Below are 13346 nucleotides of genomic sequence, written 5' to 3'. Positions count from 1 at the left end.
ACTCAACTTTGAATTCCTGGGAATTCACCTATCTAGCTCCAACACGATGACCTGCAGATTGAAAAGTTTGATGCACAAACCACATAGATTTCAAAATAATTCTTCTAGGCAATACAAGGAGTATAAATGGGCAGAAATCTAGGAATGGGATGGCAGAATAAAAATGTGTGTTTACTGCAGCATGTTGAAAGTGTTCAAAGTGGAGTAGCATTCAAGAGAGCAATCCGAAGTACAAAGAACTGTAATAGTGCACTTGGCTGAAGAAGACAGTCTAAAGTATAGAGTGGCAGGCGTATTACTCTGAGCCGACAAAGAGAGATCATAATCAAAATGGAGAAACTGGCTGCGCAAAATGGTCAATTGTACGGGGGGCTAAGCTACGCTGTGAAGGCCAGAAATCAGGGGGCCAATATGAAGGATTATTTTACCGACAAAATGATGCAGTGGCGAAGCCAGTAGGTCCCAAGGGTGAGAGCTATAGGCTATATGTCAATGCTTGTTGCTATTCTGTAGCTAGGACGTGTGCACATTGAATATTTGCAAATGCCCGATTCCAACACCCAATTTCGAATTGAGAAAATTGAAAAAGAGGACATTTTGTCCAAAACAAAATGTATTTTTCTAGAAAGTGTTAAAACTCATCCTTGTTCAAGTAACGCAGTAAAGTGTTCTGCTATTATCTGCTATGTACACGTGTTATGCTTTGTGTCAAATTTAAAAAGATGACAGGCAGTTGGTCGTCGTTTAATTTAAAGAAATGAGCGATGGGCGGTTGATTACATTCATTTCCGTGCACCAAGCTAAGCCAATGAATTTCCTATTGGAACTGGAGAGTGTCAGGTTCCATATTGATCAATTCAACAGGCACATTAAACTCTCAAACCCTATCCTTCGGGATTCTAATCTATAATCTGCAGGATAAAGCAGACTTTGCAGCAGGCGAATTAACTCTGAGCTATTTTACTGAGACTGAATTGGCTACAAGCATTTAAGAAATTAATTTTATCAGCAGGCACATAGGCCAATATAGATTTACTACTGGTACTAGAAAGCAAAACCTTGCAGGTGCACAAAGGTATTTTCTGTAGGTGTATTAACTGGCAAACCTGTTTTACTAGTTTATTATACAGAGTTTAGTGTAAATCTGTCAAGGGGTGCATCGTGAGAGGTCCGTGCATAGGACAGGAGAGGAATAACAGCATACCATATATTAGGATAGAGGTGCTTTGTGAAGGAGATTCATTGAAGCGCTTTGTGGATGGTGAGGCACATGACATCAGGGTGCACTCTGAAAACTCTGTTGATGTCTCATTATTGACGTACAAAATGAATGCTTCGGGGCAAGACAGGGTTACTCTGTAAGAACTGCTTGGATAGCTAGTATCTTGGAGATGAGTTCATGATGCACTAAGCAGCCGTGTGCAGCAGAGCGCTATGTGGATGTCTCAGTACTTCAACGGGAGTGCATTATACAAATCAGGACTGGGGTGCTTCTGTAAAATCTCTTAATATCTCGTTAGTGAAATAGCTGTGAATGTTGGTCAGTATAGCGGTGCGTTGTGATAGTCCTGAGATGGCGTGTTGTATTACCGCTTTATGCACCATTTTGAGGTGAAAAACAGCCACTCAAGAAAGTGGCTGTGACTGTATATAGATGCAAAGACAGGTATCACGACCTACGGTATCACGACCTACGTATATCTTCTTTTTAAGATACTATGCATTATAAATAGATGATTGTTTTATTCTATTTTTATGCCTGCTTAATTTCTATTTATTGTAGTCAAATGATTAATGCAATAAAGTATTTTTCTTAATAAAAAAATAAAATTAAACAGCCACTCGTGAAAGTGGAGAGAATACCTCACCCGGTGCTCAACACGGAATGTGGTATTACCACGGGAAATACCGAGATACTCGTAAATAGGACATTAGAGGACTGTTCTTGATGGTCCCACTATCTAATGAACGCATATCAATGCAGGGTTGAAGCTAAATATCAAATGTTGGTTGGAACAAAAGTAAAAGTTTTGCCTTCAAATACCCACCTTGTCCTCTGTATTGGTTGTCATTCAGCCCATCTGGAGCTTGTTCTAAGACCGCAGCTACAAGCATGCAGCACTATCATGGTGCCTATAGCTTCAGCAGGTAAGCCCCATCCCCTCGATTGTACCTAGGTAGCCTCAAACACAGTGAACCCCCTCCTCCTCCGCAGTACCTGGTGCCTGGATAGCCTCGAACAATGAAGCAATGAAGCCCCTCGGCAGTACCTAGGGCCTGGATAGCCTCAAACAGTGAAGCCCCTTCCCCTCGGCAGTACAGCACCTCCCCCTCGGTAGGACCTGGATAGTATGGTGACCAGCCAGACGTAAATTTCACGGACAGTCCGTAATTTGGACCTCACGTCCGTGAGGATCCCTTTTACGGACGCCTTTTGTCCTTAATTTTGGCCATCAGAGGGAGCAGCACCGCCTCACCCCCCCCCCTTGATGGGGCCACCTCGAACTCCTCCTGGAGCACAAGAGCAGCCCCAACCACCCATTGTCATTCCGTATGCGGCTGATTGCCACATACAGAATGTCAATGGGGCAATCTGGGGTGTGACAGCATGTGGCTGCCTCCTCCTGCCTCAGCGTATAGCAGGGCATTCTGTTAGATAAAAGGTAGAACGGCAATGCTGCAGCGTTAGAGAACAGTTTACACAAAGAAGCCTGTGAAACAAGTTAAAAAGAACAGGTTATGGGGGGCGTGGTCTCGGTGCCGAGAGGAATGGCCACTAATCCGAGAGGCTCCGCGGAGACGTAGTCGCGACGGGATGCTTCCGAGTGCTCCCAACGACTACGGGCTCTCCAGACCCGCAGAATTTATTATAGGAACACCCGTGGACCTCTTTGGTGTCACTTCCGATGATGGAAACGAGCGGCGGTAGGCTTTTCTTTGTTCCTACGCCATAACTCACTCGGACTGGAACCGCGACCGCCATTTTGCGGTTTCTGCCGATTTTATCGGGCTTGTGAACGCTGCCTCTTATCTCCTCACGATACTGCCCTTCATATATTCATGAGGATTTTCATATGAATATATGGCCTTCAACAAAGTATGGACACATGATTTCATCATTATTTATCGCCTATTTTTTATTTTTATTGTCCATTAACTGAAATGCTTTTTCCTCAGCATTACATTTTTCTGTTTCTGATGCAAGCATGTATTTATGATGCAGATGATTTATAGCCTGTACTTTACCATTGCAGAGGTGAAAAGCTTATTTTGAAGGCATCTTTTGACGCTGTGCTGACGCAGATATTCCTTCACCTGTTTGGTTGCTTTGGGAAATATGATATTACCGACGTAGTTCTGCTGCACTCTTCTATGCTACTTTTGTTGGTTTAACTCCAGCACTGACTCCTTCTCCACACGGTTCATGGCGTCCTCATTTTGCATGCGCAGATTATTTATTCTGTCTCCTGAACTTGGTTGGCTTTCATCTTTATTTATTTGATGGCGATGTCACGACACAACAGAAACTCCTCTCAACAAGTGAGCGCCACCAGTAATACTTTAGAGGATATTAATCCCTTTAGTGTATTACAGGAGAATATGGATGACGCAACCACTGACTCTTCCCTCAATGAAAAAATCCTCTCCTCATTCCTCTCGCTCAAATACAAAGAATTCCTCTAAATTACCATCTGCGTCTATCTCTAACACTGGGAAGCGAGTTAAAACAAATCCTCCTTCCTCAACTAACTCATCCTCTTCTATCTATATGGAGCTCCAACTGAACAAAATCCGTTCTCTTCAGCCTTTCATGGAGGAAATTCGTTCACTCAAGCCATACATTGTTGACACAAACGCTCGCCTTCAGAGCCTTGAAGCCAATTGGTCGCATACTGAGCAAAAAGTCGATCACCTTGAAAAGACTGTCTGCTCAGTCCAATCTCTCACGGATCAAATTCCTGGCATTCATAGAGAAATACAAAGCCTCCGACAACAGGTAGAAAATTTAGAAAATCAAAACAGACGCAATAACCTATGCATTTATGGCCTGGCAGAGGGACTTGAAGGGTCAAATTCCATCTCCTTTTTTCAGACATTTTTGCCACCACTCCTTGGTCTACCGAGTTCTCCACCTTTAAACATCCAACGTGCTCATCGCCTAGGTCCACCCTCTCGCATTTCTACATCTTCGTTTTCTACAGTTAAACCCAGAGGTGTTATTTTATATTTCTTGGAATATACTGACTTACTCAAAGTTCTCCAGGCTGCCAAGCAAAAAGGAAAAGTTATTTAGGAGGATTCCACCCTCTTCTTTGCTCAAGATTATGCCAAAAGCACTGCAGATCGACGCAAGAAATTTCTGGAAATGAGGCCTGCTCTTCGATCTTTGAATGCTCGTTACGGATTATTCCATCCATGTATCATCAAAGTGACTTATAATAACAAGACGACAAATTACAAAGACCCGGTTATGCTTTAGCGATTTCTGGACTCCTGTTCAACTGTCTCAATGGAAATCCCTCAACCATGAATACTTTGTATGTGCTCTGCGCATGCTGGAACGATGACACGTCTTGACGTCCTTTATGTATACCTCTTCCTTTTGTATTTTGTACCTTGTATCTTTGCCTTGTTTTCTATATTCTCTTTTGTGCATTGTTTCGTACTCATGATATCATATTACTTCTGTTAACATCCTTTCTTTTGACTTCTTCCAGATGCGGCTCTGTGACCCCCTACATTGTTTGCTCTTTATGGCCACTCGAAGTCCTTCTACCTGTGCGCGTTCCCGTGGTTTTCTCCCTGATCCGGTGTGCTGTACTCCTCATGTGGCTCCACCACCCCCAGTCTCACTGTTTTAGTGTGGTATGTCTCTTTCATGTTTCTCTTCATCATCAATTGTTTTTATTACTTTCCATTTTTGTTCTCTACTTTCTTCTTTCTCAGTGGCTCTTTTTCTCACTCTTTCCTTTCCCTTTTCTCTTTCTCTATCTTTCTCCTCCCTGCACTTTTCTTTTTCTTTTCTCATTGTTTCATCGTTTCTTGTTTCTCTATTTCTTTCAGAATCATCATCTCTTTCTCTTCTTTTTTTACCTTTTCTTCTTTTGATGATATGGTTCTGCACTATTATACTGTTAGCATTTTGGTAATCAAGAACTTGATTGGCAGTTTCTCTTCTTTTATTTTTCTGAGAAGTTTTCATGTTCTGATTCATTATATAAGCCTAGTATGTTATACAGTTTACATTCTTGTGTTTAGTTCTTATGCTCTATTTCATAGATGTTATATTATTGATAATTTTAATACTGCCTGTGCAAGTTCATTTTTTATGATTCTCATTTAGAGTCTTAACTTGGAATGTTAAGGGAGTTCATAATCCTATTAAGCGACAACGAGTTTTAACCCATTTAGATAGATTAAATGTAGATATTGCCTTTATCCAAGAAACCCATCTCTCAGATATTGAAGCGGCCAAATTGAAAAGGGGTTGGGTGGGTCATGTTTTCTCCTCCCCTGCCTTTGGAAAGAAAAATTGCCTATCTATTTTGAGCCATAAAAACATCAAACTACAATAGTCCATCAAGAAAATGATCTTGAAGGTAGCTGGATTATTGTTAAATTACTTATTGATCAAATTCCATTGGTGTTGTTTAACGTTTATGCACCTGTTAATGTGGATAATTTGTTCTGGAATCAGGTTTCTGACAAACTCCTCTTGTTTGCTGATGATTACATTATCTTTCGAGGTGATTGTAACCAGGTATTTGACCCTATTCTAGATAGAAATTCCTCTGTACGATTTACAAACACTAAAATGCATTCTCAGTTCACCTCTGCTATTCGCCGTAAGGCTTTAACTGATATTTGGAGGCTCTGTAACCCAGATTTGCAGGAGTACACTTTTCATTCCCATCCTCACAATTCACAATCCAGAATAGACTACCTTTTCTTTAGTAAACCCTTATCCCAACTTGTTACACATGCTGAAATTGGGTCCATACTGATATCAGATCATGCCCCGGTTTTTGTAGATTTTGATCTTTTACCTTTCACTCCCCATAAGGGTAAATGGCGTTTTAATAACTCATTGCTCTTGGATCCTAATTTCACAAGCCAATTCACTTCCTTTGCATCTGAATTCTTCTCTATTAATTCTACTCCAGAATCTTCCCCAGTTATGATTTGGGACTCCTTTAAGGCAGCAGCTAGAGGATTTATCATCCTAGAAAAAGAAGTTTTTTGAAGCCAAAAACACTAGGTTGTTAACTGACATTAAAAACCTTGAATACTCCTACTATCGGTCTAATTCCGAATCCTCCTTGAAACGTCTCATTGATGCAAAAATCTCTTTTAATAAATCATCTACGGAAACTGCATTTTCCTATCTCTTAAAAAGTAGTGCCAGATATTATGGAGAACAGAATAAGATGGGCAAACTGCTTGCAAGCTATTTTAAAATTTGTCATGAACATACTAAAATTGAATCCATACATAACAGTGCGGGTACTTCTTTATTTAAAGATAGTGATATTTTAAATGAATTTGTTTCCTTTTATAAAAATGTATATATGCGGGAAAGCTGCCGGTCTTCTGCTGCTCTTTCTTCTTTCTTTCACTCATTACATCCTCCCCCCCCCCACGGATGACACAGACTTCGCTTCATTAGAATCAGATATCACTCTATCCGAAATTACTCAGGCTGTTTCTAAACTAAAAAGAGGCAAGGCGCCTGGCCCCGATGGCTTCCCCATTGAATTTTACACTCATTTTGCCACTTTGCTACTCCCTCATCTTTTATTGCTTTACCGGCATTTTATAAAAAAAGTTCTTCTTCAGGCTCTTTTCAAGATCTGCTTAATTCCCAAGGAAAATAAAGACCCCGTACTTTGTAAGAATTACCGTCGGATCTCCTTAGTTAATCTAGATTATAAGATATTCGCAAAACTCCTTGCTCTCCGTTTAGATCCCATTCTCCCAAACATTATTGGCCCAGAACAATCTGGCTTTGTCAAAGGTTGTCTATCATCTGATAACTCTAGGGTTTTCTTTAATATTCTAAGTAAGGCTTCCTCTCTTGATTACCTACTTGCTGCTATAGCGTTAGATGCTGAAAAGGCATTTGATAGAATTGGATAGGATTTTATGTTCCAAGCACTTAAATGGATTGGTTTTCCTGCTAAATTAATCTCTCTTATCTCTTTATTGTATTCTAACCCCAAAGCCTCTATTTTTGTTAATTGTATTTCCTCCGATTATTTCTCTCTTTCTAGAGGAGTTCGTCAGGGTTGTCCTTTATCTCCTCTACTATTTATTATTGTCTTAGAACCTTTTTTAACGAAACTTAGGCTTGATGACAGAATTTCCGGCTTTAAACTTGATTCTTCCCAGGTTAAAATATCTGTCTATGCTGATGACATCCTTTTATATTGTTCCAATCCTTCTATCTCTATGCCAGCTATTCTCTCTCTCGTTGATACTTTCTCCCAACTATCCAGATATCGCCTTAATTCAGATAAATGTGAGGTTCTCCCTTTAAATTTTCTTAGTCTAAAACAAGACTTTATTACTTCCGGATTCTCTTGGAAGACTTCTAAAATCAAATATTTGGGTTTATGGTTTACTCCCACGATTCCAGAAACTTTGAAAGAAAATGATGCTACTCTTTCTAAATCTCTCACTACATCTATTGATCGGTGGCATCCACTTTTTCTTTCCTGGTAGGGTCGTTTAGAATCAATTAAAATGATGCTCTCTCCGCTAGTCCTTTATCTTCTTTCAATGGTTCCAGTTCACATTCCTGTCTTCTATTTTAAAAAAATGGATTCTATTTTGGCTAAGTTCCTCTGGAAGAATAAATCTCCTTGAATAGCTCTTACTGCTCTTAAAGCTGATAAATCCATTGGAGGCCTCAAATTCCCTGACTTCGGATCCTTTCATCGTGCATTCTATCTGGCATAATCATCTACTACGTATCAAAGGTCGTTCCTTCTATTGGAAACAATGGAGACTAAAGGTCTGCTTTGAAGTTCACAATTGTTGTTTAATTCCCTCCCCCTCTCTTTTTCAGACCTCCAATTACAATTTTCTTTACCCCCTTCTTGTAAATCTCAATACGTCCCTCCTACATCTTCTAATCTTTTTCCTTTATTATCTACCCATACATAGGCCTCTTCTCTATATAAGACTCTATTTTTTGTATCTGATAGACCTAAAGGGAAATCTGAATTGGCGTGGGAAAAGGACCTTGGGGAATGTTGGTCTATTCCTTTTTGGAATCTTTATGGTTAAAAATTCATAAGACATCAAGAGCAGCTAATACGACCCAGACCTTGTATTTTGTTTATAAAAGCCTTCTTTTTACCCCAATAAAATTAGCCACTTTTTCCCCAGACATATCCCCTACCTGTTGGTCCTGTAACAGCTCCTCAGCAGATTTAAAACATATACTCTTTGATCGTCCCTCTCTATCTCGATTTTGGCTCTTGGTTTGGTCCCAAATTAATAAAAATTTTAATACACACATCCCCTTTTCTAACTCTCATATCTTTTTGGGATCATTGTCATCCTCTTGGCCACACCCCACACATACTCCCTCATTAATTGACTTGTTATTAGCGATAGCCCTTCATTTAATTACTTCTAATGGGAAACAGGCAGCTAATGTTACTTTCAAGGCCTGGTGGAATGCTATTTGTTTTCACCATAGATTGGACACTTGCAATGTTACCCCTCTCTCTTTACGCATTAAGGGCCAGATGTAGGTAATTTTAATTTACCACCTCTTAAATACCGATTCATACCGAATCGGTATTTAAGAGGTGGTAAAATAGAGGGGGGGGAGATGTAGGTATTTCAGATTCGGTAAATACCGAATCGTTAAGATTCGGTATTTACCGATTCTGTAAATACCGATTCGGTATTGCCCATTGATTCCTATGGGCCTTGCAGCCCATAGGAATCAATGGGCAATACCGATTCTGTAATTACAGAATCGGTAAATACCGATTTTAGCAAGGGTGCAGGGGGTGTCACTTTGACACCCTCTGGCACCCCAAAAATAGGCATGTGCGCCATGTGGCACACAGACATGCCCTAAGGGCATGTCTGTGTGTCACATGGCACAGGTGAGCATGCACACATGTGCATGCACACCTGGATTCGGTATTTTACCACCCAATTGGATTGGGTGGTAAAATACCGAATCTTAAAGCCCTGTGGCACTCTGACATGAGCTACCTACATATGCTTTTACAGACTCGGTATTTTTACCGAGTCTGTATTTACCGATTCGGTAATTTTACCGAATCTGTAAATACAGATTCGGTAAAATACCGATTCTGTAAAGCATGCTCCTACATCTCAAAATCCAATTACCGGTCGGTAACGGCCGAATTCGGCCGTTACCGACCGGTAATTGGCCACCTACATCTGGCCCTTAGAGAGATCTTTTATGCTTCCTCTGTCCTCTTATCTTTCAGATTTGGCCTTAGCCTCCTCTCTCACCCTCACCCAGAACCACCTAGCGTTCAGAAAGCAGCTTAAAACGTGGATATTTGACAAATAATCCTCCTCCCCTTCCTAAGCGCCTTGAAACCCTCTGGGTATGTAGTGCGCTATACAAATTTTTTGACTTGACTTGACTTGACTCTCTCAAAATTAACCAACCAGATGAAGTTAGGAAACCCCCATGAATGTCAATGTTGTCGCCTTTATCCTTTATTTCAGATGCATGTTTTTCATTTTAGCTCCCTTCCTTCCGTATTAGCTATTTTTTATTGTAAAGTTTAAATTTTATAGTTTTCTTGTTATTTGGCAGTTTTCTTGTTGTAGTTTACAGAACAGTTTCAGGTGTTGCTTTCACTGACTTTATCATACATGTTATTTCCCCCTTTCTCCCCCTCCCTCTTTCTCCTTCTTTTCCCTTCTTCTTCCTTCTTTACACATAGATTATATTATGTTGTATAATGAATTAGCTTATTTTTTCATTGTAACTTCTCTTATATGATTTATTTTCTTATCTGTGATCAGGCCCGGACTGGCCGTTGTGGGCACCGGGCAATCCCCCGGTCGGCCGCAAGGGTGGGGGCCGGTTTTGGGCCCTGGGGGCCGTTTTTGTTGCAGAGCCGTTTTTGCAGCATAGCTGCAAAATCGGCCCTGTAACAAAATCGGCTGATAAGCGGCCCTGGCAAAGCGGTCGCCCCCCTCCCGCCCGGGGGCGGGGGGGCCGGCCGAGCACTTTGCCAGGGCCGGTTTTGGTTCCCAGTCCGGCCCTGTCTGTGATATGCTTTTTCGTTTTCAATAAACCTTAAACTAAAAAAAAAAAAGAACAGGTTATGTTCTTTCACTGTCTCATCATTTTAGAACTGAAATATTTTTAATATTATATTCAACAAAGCCAGGGTTACTGCTTCTTTATTTTAAGCAAATAACCATTGTCAAAGCCAGTAGTCCTGGCTTGTTGCTGGCGTAATGATACTTGCTGTATTATATATCTGGATGCAAAGATAGAAACAACACAATACCAGTTGCACAGAACACTAGGCTAAGCACAGATTTTTAGCCTAGGTGTTTTAAACCTGGCCCTTAATTACATCGATCACCCCCTTTAAAGAGACCCCCCAGTCTTTTTACGCCACTTAAAGCCCTGTAAACAACACCATGTCACAGTCACCTCTCATCCTGGCCCTGTACATCATGCATGACTCATGACTTCTAGTTTTCAGATTGCCTATGTGCAGGGGCATAGTGAACCCTCCCCCACCCCTTTCTTTAGGAACTACAGCAATGTGAAGTTCTTGATGGGCCTCTTCTTACTGCAACTCTGCAGACAAAGGCTCAGCTCATAATGTGAAAAAGTGGGTGAGTAAATACGTGAAGGAATGTGTGAATGGCTGGATGGATTAGAGAAAGGATGAATGGATGAATAAAAGGGTGAATGGATAGATAATGAAAGAAAGGATGGATAGATGGGTGGAAGTATGGATGAGAGAAAGGGTAAATATATGGATGTATGGGTGAAAGGGTAGATGGATGGGTAAAAGGGTGGACAGGTGTGTGAAAGGATGGATGGATAGATGAGTGAAAGGGTAGATGATGGGCGAGTGAATGGGTGGATGGATGAGTGAAAGGATTGATGAATTGATAAGTGAAAGGGTGGGTGGATGGATGGATGAATAAGTGAAAGTATAGATGTAAGGATTGATGAGTGAGTGAAAGGGTGTAGATGGACAAAAGGATGGATAGATGAGTGAAGTGAAATGGGGGATGGATGAGAGAACGGATGGATGAGTAATTGGGCCAATGGATGAATTCATGAATGGATGAGTAGATGGGTGGGTGGGCAGAAGGGTGGATGTATAAGTCAAAGGGGGGTGGAGAGAGAAAGGGAGGATGAATGACTAAAAGGGTGAATGGGTGGAAGAATAAGTGACTGGGTGGATGGATGAGTAGGTGAAAGGATGGCTGGATGGGTCAACGGGTAAATGGCTGGATAGATGAGTGAATAGATGGATGGGTAGAAGAATGGATGGATGACGGTACGGATGGATGGGGTGAAAGGGTGGGTGGATAAATAATGGATGGATGAGTGAAAGGGTGGATGGAGGGATGGATGAGTGAAATAATGGATGGAAGGATACATGGTGGATAGGTTTGCAAATGGCTGATTATGTTTGGATAAAGATGGGCACATAGGCGGAAGGACAGAATGAATGGTGAAAGACTGAATGATATATTAAAGAATGATTACACCTTGTAGCACCCATTATCTTAAGTAACATTTCATATACATTGACTTTCACGTTTATATGAGTCATTGTCTCTACATAATGTGTGTGTGATGTAACGCACTCCGACACTCTGCCCTACATACTTGGGATGAGTAGCACTATAAAAGAAATTCAATACACATGCGAGACGGTCTATGTGAAGATGAGGGGCACCATTGGAGAGTGCTAGCAAAACCGGACTGGCCAACCGGGCATCAGGCGTTTCCCTGGGAGGCTGGAAAGGGGGTGAGCGGTTTTGTTACTTGGGGCTGGCACTGCAAAGTTCCTTGTATATCCAATAGTTTTCAATCAACAATAAAAGCGGCCCCACTTGTATTCAGCTGTGGTTCACCATCATCTGGTGAATAATGTACCTGCTGAAGCGAGATGCGAGTTTTGAATCGTCTAAAGTTGCAAGCAGCAACCATACTGAAAAAACATGAAGTGCACGATTTTCTCAACCAAATATAAACTTATTTTGACTTTTACTTAAGTGGTTGTCTATTTACTTACTTGTATACTATTGCGTGTCCTCCTCTGACGCGTCTGTAAAACGTACCTTTTGTCCTGAATTTTGACCTTTTGTCCTGAATTTTTGTCCTGAAGTTTGACCCTTTGTCCTGAATTTTTACACTCACTGTCCTGAATTTGCACCCATGCCAGTTGGTCACCCTACTGGATAGCCTTAAAAGTGAACCCCCCCACCCCCTTCGGTAGTGCCTGGATAGCCTCTAACAGTGAAGCTCCTCCCCCTCGGTAGTGCCGGGATAGCCTCAAACAGTGAAGCCCCTCCCCTTCGGCAGTACCTGGTGCCTGGATAGCATCGAGCAGTGAAGCCCCCCCACCCCACGATAGTGCCACCAGCAGTGAAGCCCCTCCCCTTCGGCAGTACCTGGTGCCTGGATAGCCTCGAGCAGTGAAGCCCCCCCCTCCCCCCTAGTGCCTCGAACAGTGAAGCCCCTCCCTCCCCCTCCACAGTACCTTGCTCGTAGAGAGCGTAGATCTCCTCAGCCGCGAGGTCGTAGTGCAGCCGCACCTGATAGTTGAGTCTGGAGAGCACCTTAAAGAGCTGGTCCGCGTCCTTCTTGGCGCCCCTCCTCGGGGGCAGCGGGTCCCCCCGGGCCCCTGGACTCGAGGGCAGCGGGTCCCCACGGGCCGCCGGCCTCGTGTAGAACTCGCTCATGACGATGAGGAGAGCCCGGCCTCGCCGTGGAGGCTCCATGCTCAGTATGTATGGATGTCAAGCATGGCGGAGAGCGAGCCCGAGGGTGGCTGTCTGCGTGACAGGCAGGAGCACCGATTAGATACGGCACCTGGAGCCGCGCCCAACCACTTACTCACTCGCCCTTCTATCTCCCTCATTCGCGCACTTTTTTCCTCCCCCCCCCCTTCTCTTCCTTGTGCTGCATCACAGTAATGTAAATGGTTACGTACTGACTAACTGCACTAATTTAATTTGAGAGGGTGAGCATCCTTAGCACTTGAAGGTAAATATTTACATATAGGCCCCCTAACCTTTAGCTTGCGGGAGTTGGGCTTTGGCCCATGGCGCAAGCTCCAGAGGGGCGCCGGGGCTCC

The 13346-nt window shown here is 42.4% G+C and overlaps 1 protein-coding gene across 1 annotated transcript in view; it reads right to left on the bottom strand.

Moving 5' to 3' along the window:
- The window catches only part of LOC144791923 (caspase-7-like), a 204575-nt gene extending 191499 nt beyond the window's left edge, over nt 1-13076 (bottom strand). The window contains exon 1 of the mRNA XM_078666734.1: nt 12750-13076. Coding sequence (XP_078522860.1) covers nt 12750-12990 — 241 coding nt within the window. The 5' untranslated portion in view covers nt 12991-13076. The remainder of the gene's footprint in view (nt 1-12749) is intronic.
- Nucleotides 13077-13346: the final 270 nt, after the last annotated feature.

The sequence above is a fragment of the Lissotriton helveticus genome, chromosome 11, assembly GCF_964261635.1.
Source record: "Lissotriton helveticus chromosome 11, aLisHel1.1, whole genome shotgun sequence".
NCBI lineage: Eukaryota > Metazoa > Chordata > Amphibia > Caudata > Salamandridae > Lissotriton > Lissotriton helveticus.
The sequence above is the reverse complement of the archived record's forward strand: the minus strand, read 5'-3'. Positions and strand labels throughout refer to the sequence as shown.